At 34.8% G+C, this 26,302-nt stretch overlaps 1 protein-coding gene across 1 annotated transcript in view; it reads right to left on the reverse strand.

Annotated features, from left to right (window-relative positions):
- The window catches only part of CNTN5 (contactin 5), a 231,939-nt gene that overhangs the window by 174,117 nt on the left and 31,520 nt on the right, over positions 1-26,302 (reverse strand). The window contains exon 5 of the mRNA XM_041487128.1: positions 4,865-4,960. Coding sequence (XP_041343062.1) covers positions 4,865-4,960 — 96 coding nt within the window. The remainder of the gene's footprint in view (positions 1-4,864; positions 4,961-26,302) is intronic.

The raw sequence follows: 26,302 nt of genomic DNA on the forward strand, positions 1-26,302 counted from the left end.
AGAGAGTGCATGGACCCCTTCAGAACAGAATTTGCTGAGTCCTGCATGTAGATATTGAGTCAATTGCCTGTAAACAAGGTAATGAGCACACTAAGAGCAGTCCAGCCCAAATATAACCATCTTGTTATCATAACTAATTTGCCTGGAGAAGTTTACTAACCATTCTCTACCTGAATGAGGTGATTTATAGCCTTATTATTTTTATATATAATTTGTGCAGTGTTCAAACCAGGGGAGTTCTAAGGCTATGTTGCACTTCAGTTGGATTTGGTTTTCAACTAGCAGTGAGGCTGCAGTCCAAAACTGCAGATTTAATGCAAATGCAGCTTTTATGTTACTTTAGCAGACCCTGAACAGTAAGAAGTGATAGGTTTGTGTTTACTTCCAAGGTGGATGTCTGAATATATCTGAAGTACGCATAAATAGGAGCTTAGAATGACTTAACAAAAACTTTATTTTGTATGAATTTCTCCAATTAATATGAGGACCAAGAAAACTGTGTAGGTAACAGTTGAACAAGGCAAAAGTTTCTAGCACACGGTAGCAGGAATTTTTGAGCGTCTTTCCTGTTTAGCAGCGCAGTATGCAGACATCTAGACATGGATGGGAAGGACCGTGATCCCCGTGGCACTGGCGTTAATGAACTTTGATGAAACTTTTCTCATGAAAAGTACAGTTTTATAACAGTAAAGGGGAGGTATAAAAGATGCAGCTAACAACATAGTTTCCAAACTTTATAAGATCAGCTTTACCCTTTAGAAAGAGATTAAAAAAAAAATTAGAGTTTAACATCTGTACAGATGTCACATGCTGCAGATAGATTATGTAGCAGAGATCCCTCCAGACGGCAGCATCCCTCTGAGGCAGGATGGAGCACACATCTGCCTTCCCCTGTGTGCATCAGAGCTCTACTCATTCTAACAATGGGAATCGTCGTTCTCCATTAAGCTCTTACTGAAAGCCTTGAATAAAAGCCTTAAAAAGCTCAGCTGAAAGTATTAATTCTGTGGGAAACATGTAAATCTGGATGAAAACTTCCATTCATTTTTAATCTTGCTATGGTAAACCTTGTAATTAAGATGATTAAATGACTGAATAAAACCCTATATTTACATCATTTAGAATGCCACAATGAAAAACCATAATCCTGTTTATGGAAAGAAAGCAGTAGAAGCATTTTAAATTGGAAACATCAAACAAAGTCTGTTATTTAAGCAGTCGGTAATTAATGTAACTCTTGCTTAGCAAGGACAACTAAGAGTTAACTGCCTAGGAAACCCCTCTCGGAGAAAAGAAATAATTGGGAAGAATTAGATATTGTGTTTCTGGAAAAAAAAAAAAGATAAAGTGTTATGTTTATGAACGATCAAGTTATCCACATTTAATATATTTCACAAGGGGCAAGTTAAGGATTAGCAACAAAAACAGTGCTAGTGGGAAAGCTTCTGGAGTAGGCACATCAAAATGATACAGCACTCCCAAGGAAGTAAGCGGCAGCATTTTTTATGAGCAATGGTTCAGGAAAAGCAGGAGGTGACAATCTCTTGGTGGCTGTTTGACATAAAGAATTGGCAGAAAAATCTTTTCGTTGAATATATTTTCCTGCACCATTTTGAAGGAGTGGATAATGTCTCTCCAAAAAATCTCCTTCAGTTTGTTGCCTTGCTATTACTCAGCAAAGATGACAATAAATTAAAAAACTAATTTATTAAACTAAAGAGATAATTCTCTCATCTGAATCTGCACTGCAATATTCAGAATCTATTTCAGGTGTGCTTCCCACCCTACATTTCCGCTTGTTTTCCCTGTAAAATATTTGGACAACAATCCAGTGAAAGTCTATATGAATAATATAAATACATCACAAGTTTGTGTATGTTTGTATGTTTAATGCATTACCTCTTGATAATATATCACAGCATAAATAAACAGAAATCAAGTCTATATGCATATGAAACTGCCTCTCTGATTAAAATCTTGTCAAAAGAAATTAGTGTAGTATTTTTTTCAGTCAGTGGTGCTTTGTAAAGGCTTTCAGACTTTTTTCTAAAATTATATTCTGTAAGAATGGAATGTAGGTACTATTTAATCAAAAGTATTTACTTTATCTTCCATCTGAAAACAGGTTAATAAATCTATATCTCTCTCAATACAACGTTCTTTCACTAAGTCATATTTCTTTTCCCACAGTGTCTAAAAGGGCTCAAGCTGAAGTTCTTGGGCAAGCTCATATGCAGTTATTGACTGGAGAGATTGAGGAATGGGATTCTGTTGAAGGACAAATTGCTTACGAGGTTGTGGAGAATTATTTGGCTTGATATTGTATCATGGATTTATCTCCTGTGATAAGTAATTGAAAATTATTTCTAAAGGTGCTGATCAATATGAATAAATCAATATCACAAAGCTTGCAGTGTTCATCCACAAAAAATTCTCTATCATCAAAAACACTCCAACAACTCATGGTCTTGTTAATTTGAGATGTTCACACATTGCAAACAGGCTCTGAATAGCCTTTAGCTTAGATCTATCCACTGTAACATTTTAAGATCCACTTGAAAGTTTGTGATTTTATTGTTCAAAATTTCTTAGGTCCATTTAGAAGATAAACCATCTTTGCAAATCAAGACACAAAAACTAAAATGGAGTACTGAAAAACTGAATGGTTAAAAAAAATTTTAGATGTTCCTGCACACAAATCCTTGAAGTACCTCTGCTTGGCAAAAGACCTTTTCACCTGGAAGTTTCATATTTGTTGTTTAATTTCAGAATTAAATTCATACATTTCCCTCTGAAATTTCAGGTTTGGTCCAGAATTATTTTTTGCAAATGGATTCTGATCTGACAGTCAACTTTCATTAATGTCTTGTATTTTATTGCCAGGGCTTTGTGGGATGACTTGTTTTTGAAACATCACCAGGCCTGTGGAGGTAGCTCTCCTCCTTCCAGGGAGACTCCAGCCATTGTATTAAGACCACTTGCAGTCCTACTGCTGTACCACAAGAACTTACTGGCCCCCAGTACTTTGCAAGTAAGAAGCTGGAAGCAAATTGGCTGTGATAGAATCACAGATTCATTTAGGTTGGAAAAGACCTCTAAGATCATTAAGTCCAAGCAGTAAACCAGCACTAGTTCCATCAATAAACCGTGTCCTTAATAGCCACATCTACACACTTTTCAAATACCTCCAGTAACTGTGACTCCACCACTTCCCTGAGCAGCCTGTTCCAGGGCTTGACAATCCTTTGGATGAAGAACTGCATTACTTTCATTATGTAATGAACAAAAGGAAGGGAGGCCAAGTCCCCTTCCTATTGACAGAAGTTTGAGTTTGCATCTGCATATCAGTGCAATTTTTCAGCTTTTGTTGATTACTCTACCACTCTGTAGAACCTTTTCTGGCTTAGCTATGGTGAAAAAATTATGCCAACAGAGGACAAAAATATTTTTCTGGAAGTAATTCTTCCTGTTGGCATAGCCTACTGGTACTCAAACAATATAAATTAAAACAACTGGATGCTGTTTCTGAGCACTGCAGTTTGCACAGCAGGGGTTTTGCTGTCCCGGTGATGAAAATTAAAGATACTGGATTTCACCATCAAAGGCAACATCAGTGTAACAGTAGTGTTTAAATCTGACTAAATAATACTCAGAAGCATAATTTCAGGAAGAGAATTCGAAATATTTTGATGATATATAAAGGTGTATTTTGTGGAATGGCAGCTGTTAAAAGGTGTATGACAATTTTACTCTTGATTAATGCCCATCTATCCCTTCAATGTCAGCTTGTTTGGGGAAATGAAATTCAGCTGCACTGCTGAAACCATCGCTCACTTTTCCTGTCTACATCTTTTCCCTCTCAGTTTACTTATCACTATCAATCCTTAACATCATGTACTCAATTGCATCATATAGACTGCAGTGTCAAACTCAGAAAGAGATTGTACAGGCAACCACAACAAGAGAATCTGCTCAGAAGAGAGAAAAGCAGAGAGATGGCATTGATAACTGTAATACAGTAATAACAATCCTTGCAGTATAAATAGATACTGAACACATTTCCCTAACAGAAACTCAGAGGAGATTTTATTTTCTGCAGATCTTCCAGTTGCAATGTTATTTTTCTTCAGGCCCAAAATTTGGAGTAGAAAAATCCCCTCAGTACAGACACCATTTCCCAGAGAAGAAAAGGATAGGCTCTACTGCATCTACTGAAAAACAAGTTATTCTGTCTAGCATGGTGGCTCCAGGTATTTTATGGCATGCAAATATAAGGATGTACCCAGCTGTCTACAGATTTTGCAGGAGCTTCAATTTGAAAAGTAAAAAAGTAACCTTTCTGGAATACTGATGTTTTCATGTGGGAATCCACAGGAATTTCATAGAATTTATGGTAATTCTGACTTTCAGCAATCATGCAGATTTACGAAACTAAGTTTTACAGTGAAAGGAACTAACTAAATCATGTTGCTACTAACAAAAAGAAAATAAAATTTATATTCAACCAAAGTACCATGACATTGTAATTTGGAGTAATTTCTGAAAGCTTCTAAACACTATAAGCAATCTTTTGTGACCTCAAGGCAGCATATTCACTGTTGATGGCATGGAGACTATTGTTACATTCAAGTTTTGTACCAGGAATTAGACACTCTTGTAACAGAAACTCTGCTGTTATTCATTGGCATTTGCAATATATGAGCTTAAATTAGTGCTTTGGTGCTCCAAAAACTGTCAGAAGAATGGTGGATATCTCATCTTTGAAGTTTCACAATCAAATACATATTGTATCTAAAATCCTGGCCATCCAATAATGAGGAAACTGTAAAGGAGGAGCATGAATACAGGCTTCAGCCTACTGTACCTGGAGAATGAAGTGGAGGGGAGCACATCAGAACAACTCCTTGGCCTTCACGTACAGATACAGCACTTCTTGTCCGACCGCTAAAATTCCCCAGATCTATCAAAGGAACAGAGCATTTTAGTTACATACCAAAAATTTTAAATTTTGTAGCTACTGTGACTTACATTTTATTTCCTCTTTTAAAGCTGATATTTCCTTTTTTCATACATTGATCTGTAATAAGAGGGCCTGAAAAATGAAGCTATTTCCATTACAAAAAATTCCATGTTGCATCAGCACTTTATTCCTTTTTTAGTGCACTTGCATACAGTATGGAAAAAAAAACCAAAAAACCAGCAGACTATATATATATATATATATATATATATAATATGCCATTTAGAAATACATTTAATAGTGCTTTTATTTCCTTTCACTATATCCTGCTTGATTTTCTCCTTCGGTAGAGGAAAATCATACACAGTGAAAAAGAAGAAACAAAACTGGAGGGAACACCTTGGCTAACACTCAGACTGATGATGTTGCAGATCCCACTTAGACAATGCACACAGGACATGGTGATGACAGAAAGAAAAGTCAACACATTGGTTCTAAAACTATAGAACATTTCTACTCTACAGCACATTTACTCTTTTGAATACTTTCCTTCTGATTTCTCTGTTGCTATAAGCCCAAACCAGTTGTAGGTAAACATATTTTCCCTCCAAAAGTTTCCCTCTATCAAGGCAATAAGAAACATTTCACTATTAGAACAAAATTTTTTGAATAAAGCTGTAGAGCACTGCTATGAGCAGTTCATTGTGATTATTTAAAGCCTCTCAACCAGAAGAACCTATTATTCCATTTACCACACAGAACACTCAACATGGATTCATATTTGGGGTGGGTAGCAATGCTCTAGCATTTATATCTGTTGTAAAGAGATATGAGAGTTCAGTTCTGCCTTCAGACTGGTTTTTTCACCCATTCCTCATAGCCAGTGACAGCGTTTAAAACCTCTGTTCTCTCAGGGGTTTTCTAGACTATTTTCAATCTGATGTGGATCAAGGTGAAGAGAGCAGCAACAAGATATCTTTGAAAAGGATACAGAAGCTTCAGCAAGCATTAAATGAGGATTAGAAACATGAATAGATTGGGCCAGTGGGAGCTTTTCTCACTGACACTGACCTATAGCCGTACTTCCTAATTTCTGCATACAGCCCAGAGTGCTGGGATGAGCCAGACAACACAAACAGTTTGAAAGGGTGGAGCAGAATTATTCCTATCTTAACTGCTCTCAGTTGGCTTTTCTATATCAGATGCTAAAACTCCTCACCTTGCTTCAGACCTAGTAGAGCATAAAACTGAAGTCCAATGATTTTCAAAAGTAATTTGAATTGATTTTTTTTCCACATTTATAAATTATGTTTTGGGCACAGCAAGAAGTTTAAAATTTAAATATATTAAAATTTGTGCTGTCTTTGGCCAAAATAAGTTAGTGTTTTGATTTCAACAATAGGTATCATGCTTGAATAAGAAAAAGGTTTGTAGGATCCAGTAGAATTCTTTTTAAAATTAGAGTTACATTACAAAAGTTTGAAAATTTTTGCTAATTAATAGATAATTAAAAATTTAAATATTGTAATGCATATTAAAATAAGCATGCCATAGTTTAGAATACATTCTGGTGTAATTTCTCTTAAAAGTGTCTCCTAATGCGTGTTACCTGACAGCATATTCTGCAAAAAAGTAATTATTATTTTGTGTCCAGAAAATAGTGGGCTGCTACCTCCCTGCATGAAAAGTTTGGATGGCAGAACACCTTGTAATTGAAATTTTCTTAGTTAAGTCCTCAAGTAATTAAATACTATTTTCCTATTAGTTACAGCAACCTTTGAATATCTTTTCTTCCATTTTCTGCTTTGAATATGCATTGGGATGAAAAAAAAATATACTTTTTTTTTTTCACCAAATGAAAAACAAAGATATTCTTTCTTTTAAAATAAAAGTACTATGTATAACTCAAGTTTCTATTTGTTGAAAACAATTACTTTCAAACTAGAAGAGGAGAGTATCAAAGAGCTTTGAATTTCAGCTTTTTTTGGCTATCTCTTGGTTCTGAACTGGATTTCTTAGCATACGTTAGAAAAAGGATTAGCAGGTACAAAAGAAGGGATTTAGCTGTAAAACAAATAAATGTAGAGAAGCTTTAAAGGAAGGAAAGGTGAAGGATCATACTTGCAGTTCCCCCACATTGAAGTAATAAACCCAATAAGGAAAAATCAAATTAATGGAAAATTTAATTACTTTATTGTAAATCTCAGCCATTACATATCTATCTGCACTGGAAAAAAAAGGCAGCTACTAAAATTTTGTACAAACACCTTTAATTTTACTTTAAAATTCTAAAGAGGTAGATAATAAGAGAAAGGATGGACAGAACCCAGATTTAGAGGTGGGAACTGTAACCTCTCACACCGTGACAGCAGCCTTCGGTTCACTACTCTTGCTGCAGTATAAACCTGCAACAGTGTGATACCCACACAGAATGAGTCTGTCCTTCATCTTATTTTGATGTCTATAGTTGATTGATAAGAAAATGGCTTCTTGTGCTCCATAGGTGTTCATCTCTTGCCCTGAAAGATTGATTTACTCATATCTCAGTGCTAGTGGCAAAGATGATAATACATACTATGTTATTTTCAAAGCAGTTCCTGGGGTTCAGCTACATGACTCCCATACTTTTTAACATAAGAAACAGCACTGACCAAGGCACATTTAGATGGAGTGCATGTGGCATTTCCTTTACTGCTGAGAAATTATTCAATTTAAAAAAATTATACAGTATTACTAGTGTACAACCTGTGAAACATGAGTGGTTTCCACTGTAAAAGAGAAATAGTAGAGAAATTCCAGAGCTACTGATGATGCCAGACATTTAATGCAATGGGTTTGGTGCAGTGCTTTCTGTATGTCAAATTTACACTGCAAGTGTATTTACATTAGCTTAGTGAAGTATTTGGTCTTTGAGAGAAGTTATAAACTTTGGAAAACCATTTATATATCTGATCCAAAGGAGCTGCCAGGTAGTGCAGCTCTCTCCACAGTATTTCCATGTTTTGGAGATGAGCAAAAGAATGGGTTTCTCTCAACACATATACCGATGTATTGCTATGCATTGTAGAACAATGACACCACCACAAGACTATCAGTTTTAACAAGACAGCAGAAAAAGACTTCCACAGAAAGTGAAAGAGTAAAGGGAAATAAATGAGAAAAACCTCAAGGCAGTCAAAGCAACCAAAAACTTTTGCAGGTCTAACAACAAAAAACCCCATTTAAATAAAAGGGCAAATGTTCTGCCATTGACAGAATGACTTTTACAAAAGTTGGAGCAGTTTTTATCACTTAATGGCCTTCCAAGTCACCTTCACTGCAGTTTGCATTTTAGGTATGTGCAGGAGGGATCATTGAGTCACAGTGTTCATCAGCTTGCTGCAGCTAATGGGGGCAACAGGTTTTTGTGACCCATTCGACAGTCAAGGGGTAACTGCTATGAAATTAGGATCAAATTAAAGATGAAAAACAGATCTTGTTTTTATTGTAGGCAATTATTGCTTAGTAACCTAGCATGGAAGCTGTAAAAGTCTCTCTACCTCATTATCAGTGACTTAAACCAGTCAATTTAGCTTTAAAGTAGAAATTAGATTGGTGCAGAACAATGTCCTCTGCCAGCCCGGTTCTGTAAGTTTAAACTGTTTTATATGCAAATTTATTATGGAGTTTAAAATGGACATAATATGATATGTATTAAAATGTTTAAAGACATATCCTGAAGATACCAAAAGACAAGTATAAAGCAGGCAATATTCTTTCCAATAAGGTAAAAATAGCTCTACACAAGGAGAGATTCTTCTGTCAGGCCAAGGACAAACTTATTTATTGCATTGTCACAAAGAGAGGGTAGCCTTCCTCTCCTTGGATTTGAAAGACAGGACTAAGAAATAGACCTTGAGCTGGAATAGTAGCTCTTTAAAAAGGTAAGATTTACAGGGAAAAGAATTCCAGCAAAACATGTTTTTCAAAATCCCATTATAACCTAAACCAAAAACATGGTTTGACTGTACACTCTAAACAATGGAAAATATAAATGTTCTGTTTAATAACCCACAAACACAAGCTATAGAATAATGAAAGGTGGGTATTGAAAAGATATCACATGTGCTTGAATAGGAAAGTTTTACATAGGATAAATTAAAAACAATATTCAGAATATCCAACAGTCCAAGAAAATGAATAGATTATTTTGTATTGACATACATTTATTTTCAAGGAATACCAGATTAAATAGAGCTGTAATAGTAGGGTCACTCATTTGACCTAAGTGTAACTTTTAATACTAAAATTATTTACTAGAAAAAGTGTGAAAGGAAGTTTGGGAAAAAAAGATTTCTACCATGACAGAAACATCATCTCACCATTGATAATGGGAAAGCATATATCTTGAACTTTCAAAAATCACATTACCATATGACTTTTAGGTGACAAAATAAGGGCAAGATTCAAACAATTTAGAATGTATAATGCTTATTATCATTGCTGCTGTTATTATTTATTACCAGAAAGGTTTTAATTCTTCATGGATCATCAGACTGACATGATGTGGAAAAGGTTGTTTTTTTTTTTTTTTTTCTCAGCGAAGTTACTATGCAAAAACAGAAATAGAGAGAGCACAGAGAAACAATGATGCAGTCCAAGCCTGCATGACAACAACCCTCTTTCTTTGCACATCTGCAGAGCCTTTAAAGTGTTTTAAGGAAAGGGGGTCAATACACAGATTTTTCCAGGGAGTGCTGACAAAAGGTGACAAGGAACTCAGGAGAATGTTTAAAGATTTGTCTCTGAAAATGTGAAAAGCACAGAAAGGACACACAAGATACTGTACTTACATTTAAACTAGCATCATCAGAATCTTTCTCAGATACTACCAGATATTTTTTTCTCAGAAAAAAAAAATAAAGGTATTTGAATAATGGTGCTCCATGGATGTGTTGCAAAAACAAACCACTTTTTAATGTACATGTATCAGCATGAAATTTAATGTATACATTATTGATTCATTATCCCTGAACAAAATTTTCACTGTGAAAGGCAGATAAATAGTCAAATAAAGGAACATTTTTCTGTCCTCAATGATGCATTTCTGTTCATATAATTTTTATAAATGATAACAATTTAATAATACCTGGTTTGTTGTTTATTAGTTGTATGTCATGGCTATGTCTAGCTGTTTTACCTTGTAAGTAGAAACATTTTTTATATTTTTTACATTTTCTATCACAGTGAAGTCATGAATCCATAAGTGTGGCAAATACATTCTATCATAATGCAATATATTAGAAAAAAAATTAACTATCCTAATGTCCTGGTTTTGTCTGAAATTGAGTTAATTTTCTTAGTAGCTGGTGCCGTGCTGTGTTTTGGATTTATGTGAATAATGTTGACAAAACATTGATGTGCTCATTGTTGCTGAGCAGTGATTATCTCAACTCAAGTACTTTTGAGTGCTTCATGCTCTGCCAGTGAGGAGGGCACAAGAAGCTGGGAGGGAGCACGGCCAGGCCGGCTGACCCGAGCTGGCCAGAGGGATATTCCGTAGCACAGAGCTCAGGGCGTGAACTGGGGGGAGTTGGTCGGGAGGCACCGATCGCTGCTGGGGGACGGGCTGGGCATCAGTCAGTGGGTGGTGAACAACTGCACTGTGCAATAACTCTTGTCTCCCTTGGGTTTTATTCTTTTCTCTTTCTGTTTTCTCCTTTTTAATTACAATTTGTATTACTATTTTTAGCATTATAAGTATTATTTTTGTTGTTATTATTATATTGTACTGTATCTCAATTGTTAATATATATAACTATTCCCTAAATTGATTTATAGAATCATGTATTAAATATAGTACAATTTTTCTTTTCAGTTCTTTTCAGTTTCCTTCCCAAATTGGATAATTTCTATTTACTAATTATTAGTAATTTAAAAACTTAACCTTTTTATGAGACAAAAACAGACTAGTTCACTATTTACCATGCCATACTTTTTAAAAGGGAATCCTACATTTCAATTAAAATATTCACTACTTGTGATGCTACTCAGATTTTATATAAATTATGAATTGTTATGATTTTTCCACTGTTTTGTCTTGTCTAACTACTCATTTTTTCTATAATCTAATCTTGCATGGAGAGATACCCCAGGAAGGCTGAGGAAATTCATAGCATTGAAGAACTTTTCTTTTTGTTATGCCTAGTTTCAATAACATCAATTAATACCATCAGTATCATCAATAAAGCTTAATTCTCCCCCGAGCCTTGAGAAAAAAGGGAATTCATACCAAAATCTCTCTGAACTTCAGTAGGATTTCTGCATTCATAAATCCTGAAACACTGGACCAAAGTGAATTAGAATAAATATTTACATACAGAATAAAATAACAAGTTTATGTTGAAAACTACAGAGCTACTATATGATTCAACTTGGCATGTTAAGTTCACAATAATTAAGATGTTCATGGTTACAGTTGCTGATGGTTATGATTAATTAGTTATAATCATTCCGCGTCTGTCAGGTTTCATCTTTTCTCATATGAATTATTTCAGCGTTCTTCTCAGCTGTCTTTCATGTCTGCTTAATGCAATTTCCAGACAAAACACAGAATCAAGTGGAAATATTATAGTTAAGCATTTTTCATCCTTTCATTCTGTCATTTAGAAGCAACAACTAAAACCAAACAAATAAGAAACCATTCTTAAACAACAAATGAAAAATTTTCAAATGCAGATTCCAACATTTAACCACCAAAATAAAGTGGGCCAATAAATAGTACTGCTTTCAGAGCTTCTCAGCAAACAGATTTTTTCACTTGAGTGATGTATGCAATATATTTTTTATAAGCACATTGTTTTACATAATGCTATCTGCATCTTGAGAAACACTCATTTGTATTTCCAACCTTTTCCACAGAAGTTCCTGACACTGAGTGGTATACTAAGCTGTATAAATCCTGAGCACAGTATTCTACTTTCTTTTTTTTTCCCCTTTCTTCTTAAGAGTCTTCCTTCCCTTTTTGTTGATTTCTCTTTTAGTAACTTTTTTTCAATTAAATTAATTATAAATATTCAAGGATATATTGTAAACAATCTTTCATTTTGTTATGACTTTCTTCAAATGAATGCGACTTTTCCTTCTTTTAATCAGTAATTAAAGATCACAGCTAGTTGGGATTTTGGAAGATTAAACACAGAATAACTGTGTATCATAATACAATTTCTTATCATATGATGTGATATGAAATGGACAGTGACTAATCTCCATACAGTTTATTGGAAAATTCCTGTGTAGGTGTTGTGGTTCACAGGAAGCTGTAACAGAAGTAGACAGAAAAAACCTTTTCCTACCCTCTGGGTGAACAACTCATTAAAGATAACTTGTTATTTCATTGAGCTAATTCATAATAGAAAGTGCACTAAAACATTTTTTATATGTTTTTATTACTTTTAGTTCATGGATTCTACTCCTAAAATAATATAATGGTGGCAATGGAAGTAAGCTTTCCCAAGTTCAGAAGTGATGGCACTGAGCTCACCTAAATTAAAAACTTTACAAGTTCCACAGTATCTGTATTTGAGACTATCTTGCTGGCATGATACAAAGAATCTGCAGGAAATGAAAGAAGAACCTGACCTCCCAGGGTCCCAATTATGAAGATAATATGTAAGATGTTTGATAGTGTTTCAGCCACTAGTCTTTTCTTTCTCCCCTGAATTTTTCTTAATTTGTTTCAGAATACATGAACTGAGACAAATATGTGAGAGCCACTGTTCAGATCTAAGGTTTGGGGAGTGGCATGATTGTTCAGGTTCCAGTGACAGCTGCAGTCTTTCAGACACCATTTCCATGAGACACGTCATATCAAATTCTGACTGCACTCTAGGCAGGTCATTTTGCTGCACTGACTTTTTGGCAGACTGATGTATATAAATGCCTCCCTACTTCACTTCTGCTTTGTCATAAAGAAAAGAAGAAGGTCATAATCTCCCAGAAGTTATTTATTTGATCTTCTCTAAGAGTTGTAGTGCCCAGCATGACCTACAAGTCAATTGTGACAAGATAACTAAGTGCTTGGACACATCTAAGGAGTAAATCTGGAAGACCTTGGTCTTAGCTGAATAGCTCAACTGGAAATGAAGGCCTTGCAAACACAGAGAGTTGCCTAGGTAGCAGCTTGTTGTCACATACGATGCTAGTTAATGTTTTTGATAAATCAGTTTGTATTGGATCATGTTATTTTGCTTAATATCAGGGTGGTATCAGCCACTGAGAATCACTGTTTAGGATATGAGCATTTAATTTTACAAGTAATAGTTATCAAAGATAAATAAATTGTCACTAGTCAGCTGAGCAATTATAAATTACCATCTATGTACTTTGATCTTTTCAATCTGTAATCTGACATTAATTAATTAATAGCCCTGTGAAGGTGGTCTGAACATTCCTTTAACGACCTAATGTGTTACAAATGAATGGCACAATATTTATTTATTTTTCCAATCAGAAAAGATAAACATTCTTAGAAGGTTTCATAATTTCATAAAGTCTTTGCTAAAGCTGTTTCAAATGCTTTCTAGAAGGCATTTACTTCTCCTATGGCTCTCTTTGCATTCTAATGTTATTTCCTTATGTCACTTATTTTCTGATACTGCACATATTAGTGCCAGAGAGCTTGCATAAGATGAAGCACCTCTCCTCTCCTCTCCTCTCCTCTCCTCTCCTCTCCTCTCCTCTCCTCTGTAGCATTATGCAGACTGCCGTGTAGAGACAAAGTTGCACAAAGATGTAATCACAGTCTTTGCTTTAGGAATGTATATCAGGCAGCAATCCCTCAGCAATTCTTCTATCTTTTAACTCCTTTGCCATCTGTCACAATTATATATTATCACCCACAGATCAATAGAAATAAAACTAAAATATGTTTCCTGAACTATGTTGGTTAGTTGCTCCACAATACTGATTGATTTCTTTAAGCAATCTCGTAATTGCTTCTCTTTTTAACTGCCCTTCCTAGAGCAAAGCAAATTGCTACCAAGTATGTCCCAGCTGTAAATTTTTTTAAATTAATTTTGTTACTGAAACTAAATGCAAGCAAAACTGTAAGGCTGTTGATTTTGAAGTAATGGGCAATTTGCTAGTATTTCTCATGCAGTGGGGAAGAACAGCAGGAGAGCTTCTCTTCTCATATGGACTGCTGACAATACAATGTTCGAGAGTACCAAATACTAGACCATGGTGTCTAATCCTGCAGCTTCTCCTAACCATAGTAACATACAATCCTTTAAAAAACAAAACAAAACAAAACAAAACAAAACAAAACAAAACAATCCTGGGCAGATATTTCCAACAAGAGGAGCCAACTGACCTTGCAAACAGGACAGGTCTGGGCATCCTACCAAGGAACTATACTTTCTCCTAATTAATAAAAATTAATTACACAGCATTTTTAAGACTTAAAGCTATCATTGACCATGATCACAGGCCTATATTTAGACAAAGCTTTGCCACACATAAGCACTGGTGCAGTACAGCTATTGAGTAGTGTGGGTAAAATCAACCACTGAGATGTTAAAAAAAAAAAAAAAAAAAGGATACATTTCAGGCTGGAGAAGATTTGGGCCCTGAATAGATTAATTCTCTATGGAATAGGGAAAACTTCTGTCACAGTAATCAGACCTGTAGTACTGGCCTAGTAGGAAGGTACCATAAAGGAGTTATAACAGGTATTCAGAGAGTGTCAGACATTAAAGAGGATATGGGGGAAATTGTTGAAAGGGTCTAGCCATTTTAAATATATGATGTTCTTTTGGTATAACAGAGTAAATGCACTATCAGGGAAAGAATCCAAGGTTCTGTCTTGAATAGACAATATAAAGAAAGCAAAAATTCAATTCAGGAAAACAAGATGCAATGTGTTCAAAAAATAGTCTGGATTTTATACTGAAGTAGAGCAAATAATTAGAGACTGTGAAATGAAGACTGTAAAGGTGAATCTCCAGATCTTAATATTATGAATTTATGTAAAAAATGAATTGGATAGTAATGAATATTAAAAGGAAAATCCAGGAAACAAAATCCAGGGATTAAGCAGTTACAGATAAACAGTTTTTGCAGAAGTGTTGGCAGATGATCATTGACAAGCTTAGAATAAACAGATCTGTAACCTCAGATGTGCTGAAAGGATTGTTTCTGAATGTGATATTAATTTGCAAAGGACCCAATACAGCTAACAAAAAAAATTAGGTGAAATTTTGCATATGTTTGTCTGAAATATTTCAGGGGTAAAATCTTACTCATACCTGTCAGCCTCTAGATAAGTTAACATTATATGTTATAAAAGTAATTTGTTTACCCCACCTCCAGTGAGAATGGTAGTTGTTTTCAGCAAAAAGTGCTGGGATTTTGCTGTCTGAAAATCAGGTCCTTTGAAAACTTCTCTGTCAGATATGAATGATGTGTTTTTCTGATTCCATACTTGTAAAAATGGGTTGATAAATCTGAAAGGCTTTAGACAAAAGTTATTAGAATAATTTGCATTACAGAAAACATCTTACAGTGATAAATGCCTAAACATAAAAAAAAAAAATCTGATGGAGTTAAAGGTGAGAAAAAGAAAAAGAGTTTTCCATAATTTCTTTTTCTTAAAAGAAAATATCCTAGTTTCTGAATCAATCTCCTAGTGAGTTTAACTGATCCTACAAATAAGCTTCATGTGATTCTTGGAATTCCATCCTAGAAATGGTTCTCTTGGACTCAGTTGGTATACTGATTTAAAAATGTGCATAATTATTTTCATAGGGAGGATTATAATTTCTAATATAAATACTCATGCATAAATTTTTACATGAAAAGTAATAGCAAATGAAGACAAACTCTTAAAACTATAAAAATAATAGAAATATGAAGGCTTTTCAGTGATATGTGGGACATCACAGGAAAATGGAACCAGATCATTGCAGTGTTATTACTTTAATAATGATTGATGCAATCTCTTTTGAAGGAGTGGCATGTAAGGAAATAGTACCTAAATACCTGGGGAGAATTACATCCATACTATCAGTGTAATTTAATGTCAATTATTTTGTTAATTCATTGCAACTCACTCTACATGTTTCACACTGTGAGGATATGAATGGGATCTTTATCAGTGTAATTGTAAATTATTGACAAGAATAACCTCAGTGGTAGTATACATTAATTTTATCCAAGTCAATTACTACTAATCAATAAATAGATCTAATAAATAGATTTGATAAGTAACCAATTAACAATACAAGCATAGATTTTAGATTAAAATTAACTGTAATTAAGTTCGTTATGAGTAAAAACATCATGTTAGAGTATTTAGACTTACTGATTCCGATAGTCATATCATAAATATCTATGGTCCACAAAATCTTAATAAAATGCAAGCAAAACTAAAATGAATGCTACAGCGACTAAATAATGGTGACTAGTAATTAAGGAGGTTCACATTTGATTATACTTATAGGTAACAATTTGGTGTTAGTGCTGAAAAAGAGATTGATTTTTACATAAATGATTTTGAATGTAAAGAAATGAAATCTTAAATTGTTATCTCTATTATTTGAACATAATTTTTTTTTTTTCTTAGAAGGAGTTATTTCCTTCTAACATTTTACCACTAAAGCACAGTTGCCTTATAGCTATATCTGAGCCAGCTATCCTAGTCTTCCTTTCAAGGCAATGCAAAGAAATAGACACTTCAAAGGCCTAATTCATTTGACCTATTTTAGATGTCAACTTGACATGAATGAATTGCATCCCAATAGTGCAACAGATTAAACAGGAAATCAAAACAATTAGATCAGTTGCAGCTGCCTATGATGTTGACAGTCTGACATTAAAGGAGAATGAATAAAGTGTATTTAGAGGCAATTTACTATTTCCTTGATCTTCAGATGTTTTTCTCAACATAATTATTTTGCCTACGGTACCCTGATAAAACTAAGTAGAAGATGGTAAAGGATTCCTCTCCTGTATATATCAGAAAAGTAACAAAAGGCAAATATAATTTTTTTAAACTGTGTTGGACCTTTGTAAGTAAACAGTTTCTTACTCTTAGCAGTAAAGCAGTGATTTAACCAATTTTTTGAAAGCTCTATAGGAGATTAAGATATGAGCATAGAAGTTTTGAAATAATGTCTAAATGAAGGTAAATTCAGCCTTTAACCTCATAATCTTTCTTATTGTGGCACTAACTGTATGCTAAGATACTGCTCATGAGGGCCAAAGATGACAGCTCTAAATTTAAAGCAACTTCTGTATACACCTAATGTGTTTCATATCGTTCTGCAGTATAGAAAATCTATATGTTACATGTGTTAAAGGATTTTACATTGACTTTTAGAAGAACTTTACAATGTGAGGGACTCCATCTTCTGGCTACCTGTCTGGTGATTAATGTACATATAGAGGGAAACTTCCAGCTCAGTTTGTTGAGCCTGACTGATACTCAGAAAACATAATCTACTGCACCTTCGGAAGACACTTACTGGAGAAAAAAGGATAACAGAATTAGCACCACCTTAATGCTGCAATAAATGTCCATCTTAAGATGACTCAGAGATTTCATCCAGCATGCACAAAATCAGCCAGCATTTTCTACTTATTTGTTTTAGTTCCAGTGGAAACAAAAGGCTTTCAAAATAAGGAAGATATATTGTTATAGATCTACTTTATGGCATTGACTTTATAAAAAGTGTAGGAAACTATCTCTCTCTCTTAGAAACACTTGTAATGTCAGAGAAGTGCTGCCTTTGGGTAGGTATTGATTTTAAGTAGAAGCAGAAAAGATGTTTGCTTATCATATAAACCTTCTCCTCATCCTCACAAATGCATCTTGAGTGTTTCTTCCTGTTAATTCCTTCCTTTCAAATGCCAACATTATTAAAACATTTCCAAATTATTTGAGTGCTTCGTTCTCTTAAGATAGGATTGAATAGGAATTTATTAAATGGATATGATGAGATGTATGTACAAAGGCTAAAAATGTCTTGTAATTAAAAGTGGAAGGATTGATATTTTTTAATCCTAACAATGATTTCTAATGTAAGTGCAGCTGACAGAAGAAACAAGCTAGTCTTAAATTCTTAAAGTATTTTCCATAGTCATACTCTATTCAATTACAATCCAATCAGTAGAATTTTTTTGGCACATCCTAGAAAATGAAAATGCACTCATACATTTTAGTATCTATAATCAAACTACACAAATAGCAGGTCGGTATACATGACTATCATTAATAAATAATGCTAAATCTGTTGTATGTGAAAAGATATAATTTGTGTTTCATCACTTCTCTCAACTATCTTATTATTTACTACCTGAGTTTGCACTGCATTATTTTTTAAGTTCCCAATGTCTTGTTAGGCAGTTTTAAATCTCTGTTCCTATGAATATACTCTAATGCTGCTCTGTTAAAAAAAATAGTTTCAGTTCCCCAGTCTGCACTTCTATCCCTTCAAAATAATAGGTGAATTAATATGATATAATCATTATGATAAGGAATACTCAAACAGTTTAACAAACACAAACACATTTGTCAAGCAAAACTGTAAACACTGATTTCTGTCCAACAGTCCTGGAATCCTCAGAGGGTCATAGGAGGTGTTGCAAAAATGTGTTTTTGGTCAATAAAAGCCTAGTGCTTTTATGAAGAATTGAACTAAACACTTGAAGCTGGAGATGCAGTGTGGGCCATAACAACTTCTGAGACAGCACAAAATGAAGTTTGGAAATAACTATTGTAAAAAAATACACACACACACACCCTTGCCCAAATACCAGACTCAGGAGGACAAAGGCAAAATAAACAGACACAAGGTAAAATAATATGATAATGGAAATTAAAATAATACAGTGGCATCTCATAGAACAACAGAAATCAGTTCTTTCAAAAAGTTTACCTTGTAAAATATTAATTTTAATACAACATAAATAGGGTTAAGTGATTCAACAAACTACACCCTTTTATGATAATTTTTTTTCATTAGTTTGATATTACTTTTGTTTATCCCCACTTTATTTGGGTTCTTTGTTTTCTAGTTAATGGAATGGTTGTGTTCCTGGTCACTGGGATTACTGGAATAATAAATGGAATTCCACTTTTATTTTCTTTACGGTTTTTCTGAAGTGTCATTTTGTCCTCTTATATTACTGAAGTGAATTTCTCCAGAAGACTTGTGATTTCCTGAAGCTTTTTGTAGACAAGAATGACTGGTCAGTCTTGTTAGATCTTATAGACATGCCTTTCAGTAGAGCTGGCACAGATGCTCTTGGCACAATGCCTGTAGAGAAGACACGTCAAATACTTTGGTGATGAGGACAATAAAAATTCTGTTTAGCTCCAGCAGACTGCTCAGTAGCTTTTTGATAAAATAACTCCTGACCAGCCTTTTTCTTATATAATGTGAAATGTAATTTCCAGAATCATTAACTTAAGTAATCTTTCATGGAATGTAGTTTAAAAAAAAAATGTTTAAACATTTGAATAGATTTTGGTAAAGGCAAGTGAGTGTCTATTGCTTAGCTAGCACCACCCTAAGCATTGACCTTAATGTATCTCAGGTTAAAAAGTCCCAGGGCAGGTTCACAGACCTTACCGTGTGCTTGTGTTTTATGTTCTTGTGTGAATAAGAAAAGGCAAAATGTGATTTATTCAAGCATATGTGTACTCATGCTTTTGAGAATATATTCCAAGGCTGTTTCACATGAGGGTCTACACTAGTCAATTATATAAATGACAAAAACATGCATACAATTTCTGCAAGCATTCTGAAAAGATTTCTGGTACCCTTCCAGTGTATTCATGGTAGGCACACATATTTATTGTGGAAGGATGAATTGTCATTCAGAAAACATAGAGCCAAACAACTTTTCAGAGGCTGTCATTCAGACTGATTCTGAAACAAGGTTCTTTTTCATTTGCTTGTGCAACATGAATATTTTTATGTGGCATCTGATTCCAGAAGCTTTCGTAAGACTCTTCCAAAAGTAAGTGCTCTACAGATGAATGCTAGCTTATATATGGACTCGAATTGCTTTGCTGGACATGGAAGGTCAAGCTCTTCTGGTCTGAGAGAAAATTTTCAGGTGTAGCTCAGAAAAAATAATATAGAACATTTCTCTCAAGAAGGAACAGCAGGACATCTGCTTTAGGCGGAAATCATAATCTTGTGTTTAGCATACAAATACAAATTTGAAAAACCATTTCATTATAGTGGACTAAAATAATTACTATTTTTTCCATACTCTATCTTACAGCAAAGGAATTTGCCAACACTTACATTACGGTATGCAACATTTCCAAAAGGTGTGCTTACTCTTACTGGTCACAGCATAAAAACAGTATTAAAAGGGAGGAATTTGCAATTCCTTTGCAAATTTTAATGTAATTAATTTTTGAAAGAACAAGTGCAGTAGACAAATACTCTTTTTTATGCTCTCCTGTATGTTGTTTAATTCCATAAATCCTGGGACATGAGTCTGTTGTTTCATAAGGGAAGGATGGCAGGTGCAGGACATATATCCATATTTTATGATGCAGAGGATATGTAGAAATGATGGTCAGGTGGTAAGCAGGGAAGAACATGCTCTCCCTTGTGACAGACATCAAGGCAGAACATTTGTCTGCATCAAGGTTTGTCTGCATCAAGGCAGAAGGGGAAAATCAGGGAGAACATGGATGCTTTTTGCTTGAGACTTGATGTCCTTCAACATCTCCACTAGTAAGAAGTATGTTTGCAGCAGATCACAGATGGAGAAACAGAGCTGCTTTCATCTTTTGTCCCCCTGTAAGGAATTGTGACCAATGGAGTCAGAGCTTTCATTGCAATTTGACCTTCAAATGCCACAGTGCCACAGGACCAGATGACACAAGTCCCACTGTGTAGATGTCTCTTTCCTCTAAGTTTAAAAATCTGTCTTTCTTTTCAGGGCACATGTAAACTCAGTATTTTAAAACTAAAGCTGATATTTCTTGAGGATACTTTATGTCTTCTACCCCTTAACTATACATTCAACCAAATTTTTAAAACTGAAGAGACAGTTTGTCATTTAGATACTCTGTCATAACAGCAAGCTCACAGGACTGGGGGAAAAATTCTCTTACTGTGCTCACTCTTTATTTTGATTTTCTCCCCCAAACAAACATCAGTTGCTGAAAATCCTAAACTAACAGTAAATCCCCTCCCAAAAATAAGTTTAAAAATCTGAAGCTAGGTGATGAATGTTCTATCTTATGTTATTCCTACAGTGAAGGACGCAAGCCACCCTTAAATGTATTTTCTATATCTAATTCAATACACAGAAGTACTGGTTTCTTTATTCCAGCTTCTCTGTGTAATCCAAATTGGTGTCAAAGTGCTTTCTGCCCATCTTGCAGAAAATGAAAATAAATGTCTTTGTTTGTCTTCTGAATAAACTGAAAATATTGCACTTCACAGCCCTACCCTGATGTATATTTCACTTAAATTTAACAATACAGATGTGATACTTCTTGCAGTACCACATTCAAATTTATTTAGCAGAAGGAGGGACACACAGAATATGGAAGTCAGAAAAATCAGAGGATGAGAGAATAATTCTGGGTGGAGAGGGCTCAGGAGGTCTGTGATCACATTCCTTGTTTAAATAAGGTCATCCAAAATGTTAGACCAGGTTGCTTGGAACTTCTTCTAGTCGAGTCTTGAAAATCTCCAAGGACAGATACTGCACAACCTCTCTGGGGAACCTGTGCTACTGCCTAGCTGTACTCATAGAGAAAATGTTTCTTCTCACAATTTTCACTCAGTTTTTGCCTGTTTTCTCTTTCCTTCCTGGTAATCACCATTTTGAAAAGTCTTGTGCATCTCCAGATAGGCACTGGGGAGATACTGCTAGGTCCCATCTCTGCTCCAGGATGAACAAACCCTGTTCCCCCATGTTCTTGCCAGGTGGCAAGAGCTCCAGCCCTCACCACTTGGTGGATTCTCCTGAATTCTCCTGAGCTTCCTAATGTCTTTACTGGTGGGCCTGAAACTGGACAAAATATCAATTTGTCCTTTCATGGGATAAATGGATCTCATCAGCAGACACTGTTATCTGCTAAGTGTCCAAGTGCTTAATTTCCATCTCTTAAACATTGCCATATTACCATGTAAATATAAATAATTATATTTAAAGAGCCTTCAAAATATTTTGAAATTATTATTGAAATAATGAAAAAGAAGTAATTCCTTGCCTCAATGTTTAAAAAAAAAATTACTGCAATTTAGGTACTGTGACACAGTCAGTCAAAGTCTCTTAATGTCAAAAGCATGAGCCTCTCCAGCTTGGGTAAATGGGCACCCTGTGATGTTGACAAATACAAGGATCTCAGGGGACAGTTGTGACATTCAACACACTCTGGCAACAAATTTCACTTCCATCAGACAAATAATGTAATCTAATCACTGTGTGGTCCATGTTAGAGGCAGGAAGACATTATCTTTGTAAGCTTAAATTTTTCTCTCATTTACATCAGCAAGAATTTTATTGATATTATCTCCTCAAAAACCAAGCTGTGAGTCACACACCTATTTTGTTACATTTTTGTCTAAATAATTGCTGGGCATTCAACTCTTTCCACTGAAACAGCATCGAGACCAGTGCTCAACATTTGTAGGTATGGAAAGTTATCAACATTAACACTGCAGAGGAAAACAGTTTAGGAGCTGCTGCTCTTCACAGTATGTAACTGCAGAACACAGCAATGCTGGGTTTTGTCCACCCTTGAAACTGGAAATGCAGAAGAGCTTTGTGCAGAGACACGGCTTCGTGGCTCCAGCTTCCCTTGCATGTGTCACCACCTTCCATAGGACTGTCTGTCTGCATACAACTATCAGCAGTTCAAGCCAATTCTGTGTTATATTGTTTCATGCTCATACCTAATGCAAAAAGATATCATGCATTATTTTTTTCTATTTGGTGGACAGTAGGTGTGGATGGCCAAATCTGAGTCACAGGTATCCAGCCTACAGCAAGTTTAATTTAGATTTGGAACTGGAGTCTGACTTTCTCTAAGAAACTTTTCCTTTCTCTTCCATAAAGCTGTCTGTAATAATTCAGGTTGGAAGGGATGCCTGGAGATCATGCACAATCATTTGCTAAAAGCAGGACTAGCCTTGATCAAGTTGCCCAGTCTGATCAAGTTTAGAATCTCTCCAAGGAAACTTTCTGCCAGAACAGTAAAGATAGTAAACTGCCTCTTGGTGCTGGAGATTTTAGGACTAAAATATAGGGAAAATAAAAATGAATAGCTAATATTTTTGGTAACATTAGTGGCCACTTACTTTATATCTAAATGTCAGAATCTCTTTTATATGGTTGGACATGGCAAGGTTAGTACTAGGATTGTCACAGAGAATAAATCAGGTACCTTGTAAGCAGTTGACTGGAGAAGAGAAAATGTGAAAAGGCAAATTTCAGAGATCCTGTGAGTAAAAAGATGGTATGTCAAAGTCAAGCAACTAATCAGACTACATACCTTAAGGTATATCAATAAATCAAGCTGTCATAAGTGCTGCTAATGAAGGATCATTTGTGAAAGTTTTACCTTTACTGTCTTTAGCCAGCATTCAACAAATGAATAGTTGCCATGTTCTTCCCAACACACAATGCAAGAGTCAAAATTATAGAAGGCATTTTTAAACATCTTCAGGTATATTAAGAAGTGATAAATAAGGAATTACCATCCCAATCATCTACTATAACTCCAGTGTAACATGAACCACAGAAATTTTCAAAATTAATCTTTTTAAATAGATACCTCTAAAAAAAATTAAAAAATAATAAGAAAAATTTGTACTCATTCTCTAGACAAGTTCCTCAAATGGTTGTTTTCCCTCTCTGTGAGGTTGATGTTTATACCCCATAAAAACCAGTACTTTTAAGTTTTAAATGCTGGAATTTTTTCCTCCTTCTCCTGCTAAATTGCAGTCTTATTGCTTATATATCAGTGTGCCAGTATCTTTCCAACGTAGAGCTAAAAAAAAAAATAATTTTTTTAGAACAAAGTCTGTTTTTCTACTCCTACAAATCTTCCCCCATCCGTCAAGATGCTTTTCTAGTTGTACACCCCAGGGTATGCTCTCCAGGGTGGAAAGGAAGATCAGGAATCTTCATACTGTCAGTATGGAAGAATAACCTTGATTTTTGATTAAGAGTTCCAATAAAATGGAAGCTGGAATAATTAAAACAATCATTCCCTTAGAATAGAAGTGCCATGGAGATACAGACTGCCACCAAGGGCTGATCCATATGGTAATGTGGCTCATGAAAGAGCAACAAAGAACAGCACCCTAGGAAATATTGTATCACATCTTAAAGCTTATAGGTGCTGATAACACAAGACCCCTTTAATTCTTTCAGAAAAAAGAGATCAAAGCTCCTGACCCTTCTAAGTCTCAGACGGGAAATACTACAGCTCGATACAGAAGAGAAAATAAACTTATTTTGAAAACTTACAACTATTTTTTTCTCGTGAACTTTTGGGGTTTTTTTTAAATCCAAAACGGCTTTATGTGAGAGATTGAATTTCATGGGAAGACCTGTGTCCTTTGGACTTCATGCAGGGTGGCAAAAGCCATATGTCAATCCAGTTCCTTAGCAATTTCTGTAGGTTTCCATCAGACTTAAAGCATTGTGATGACAGGTACATAGTAAGTAGATTGCTGTGTAGGAAGAATAAGTGGATTTTTCTTGATATTACTCTCACAAGACTAGAGAAGAGACCTTACAATCATGAATTATTTAGACAATTTTTGTATTGTTTTCATGAAAATCTTCATAAGAATTGGAGCTTTTTAACCTACCTAACTGAACCTGTCAGGAGACAGTCTACTAAATACAAAATTTTACATCTCTTCAGTCTATATTCTGAAAGAATCAATGATTCACCTTCTGATGGCAAAGAGATTCATGGTCAAATTAGTGCAGGAGGAGCCAGTCCCTTGAAAGTTCAGAGTAACCTCTAGATGCTATCTCAAGCATCTCCAGAGAAAGAAAAATAATTTAAGATTTAATTTAACAGAGGGAAATTTGGAGGCTAACAGCAGCCAATGACCATTACAATATTTTGCAAATTCTGTGGTTCACATCTCCTTCACATGACATGTTCCTTTGTCACAAGATCTCAATGCACTTCTCAGCCTTGGAATCCCTTGTACAAATATGGCCCAATGAACACAGAGAGAGAGAGTCAGAATCATAAAAAAGACATCAAATAAATCAGTCCTATATAAAGTGACATTAAGTATAAAAGTCTGGGAATAATGACTGGCTGAGAAATTCAAAATTTATGTGTATATGTAAATGCACATGTATATAAATATCTATGTATACACACATTTCTATATTCATATTTATCAGCTAGAAAAATATAAAGCATATATTGCAATTTAAATACACATATGTGCTTACACATTGCATCTGTGACATTTCACTAGTTGATTAGCAACGATTTCAACAAGGTTAATTAGTTATTATTAGTTCACACTAATGTTAGCTCACACTTTAAAATCCAGACCTATGTGCTTCAGAGAGATGTAGAAAAGCTGCAAACTGCCAATTTTAGATGAGCCGATAAATTATAACAGAGCTGAAAAAGTGATGTTGTGCCATTGTATAATATCAGCTGCAGGTAGATTGAAAAATCTGAGTGCAGATATTGAGATGCTGCAGGGAAGAAAATAAAGAAATGAAAATATGTGTGCTTTGGTTACTACAAAGACGTGGGTTACTATCTACTTGAATTGTTTTAGGAAAGAATTTGTGAGATATGGATCTCAAGATCAAGAAAAAAAATCCACTGGTATAAACCCTGGAAACATTATGTTGTGCAAATTCATGCAAATGGAATGTGGGTTCACAGTCCTTATGAGTAGCAGAAATTTCTTTCTCATGATAGTTATGATAACAACACATAGCAGTTCAGGATGAAAGGAAAATTACTGCAAAGTACATTAAGAGACTGCCTAGTGTTATTTTAATGCTCCCAATGCTTCTACATTTATTTAATACTTAGGGGAAAGCACAGTTTGAACTGACATTGCTTGAAAGAATAAACAGCTGAGAAAGTATAAATGCATCGTTCTTTTGTTGTTATTAGGGCTATTTGAAATGTTTTTGCCTCAAGCTTCCTTTAATATTTTGGGTGCTTCTGCATATGAGCAGAAAGAGGGATAGAAGAGGAATGAAAGAATCATAACTTGGTGAAGAAATGATGCAACTTTTCTTCTCTAGTCATATTTGTAGTAGTATGTGACAGAAGAGGGACTCCTTCTTTAAGAATATCTGGTTAAGGTGCTTTCTCAA

This window comes from Pyrgilauda ruficollis, unplaced genomic scaffold (assembly GCF_017590135.1).
Source record: "Pyrgilauda ruficollis isolate IOZ18807 unplaced genomic scaffold, ASM1759013v1 scaffold8, whole genome shotgun sequence".
In the NCBI taxonomy this organism is placed as follows: domain Eukaryota; kingdom Metazoa; phylum Chordata; class Aves; order Passeriformes; family Passeridae; genus Pyrgilauda; species Pyrgilauda ruficollis.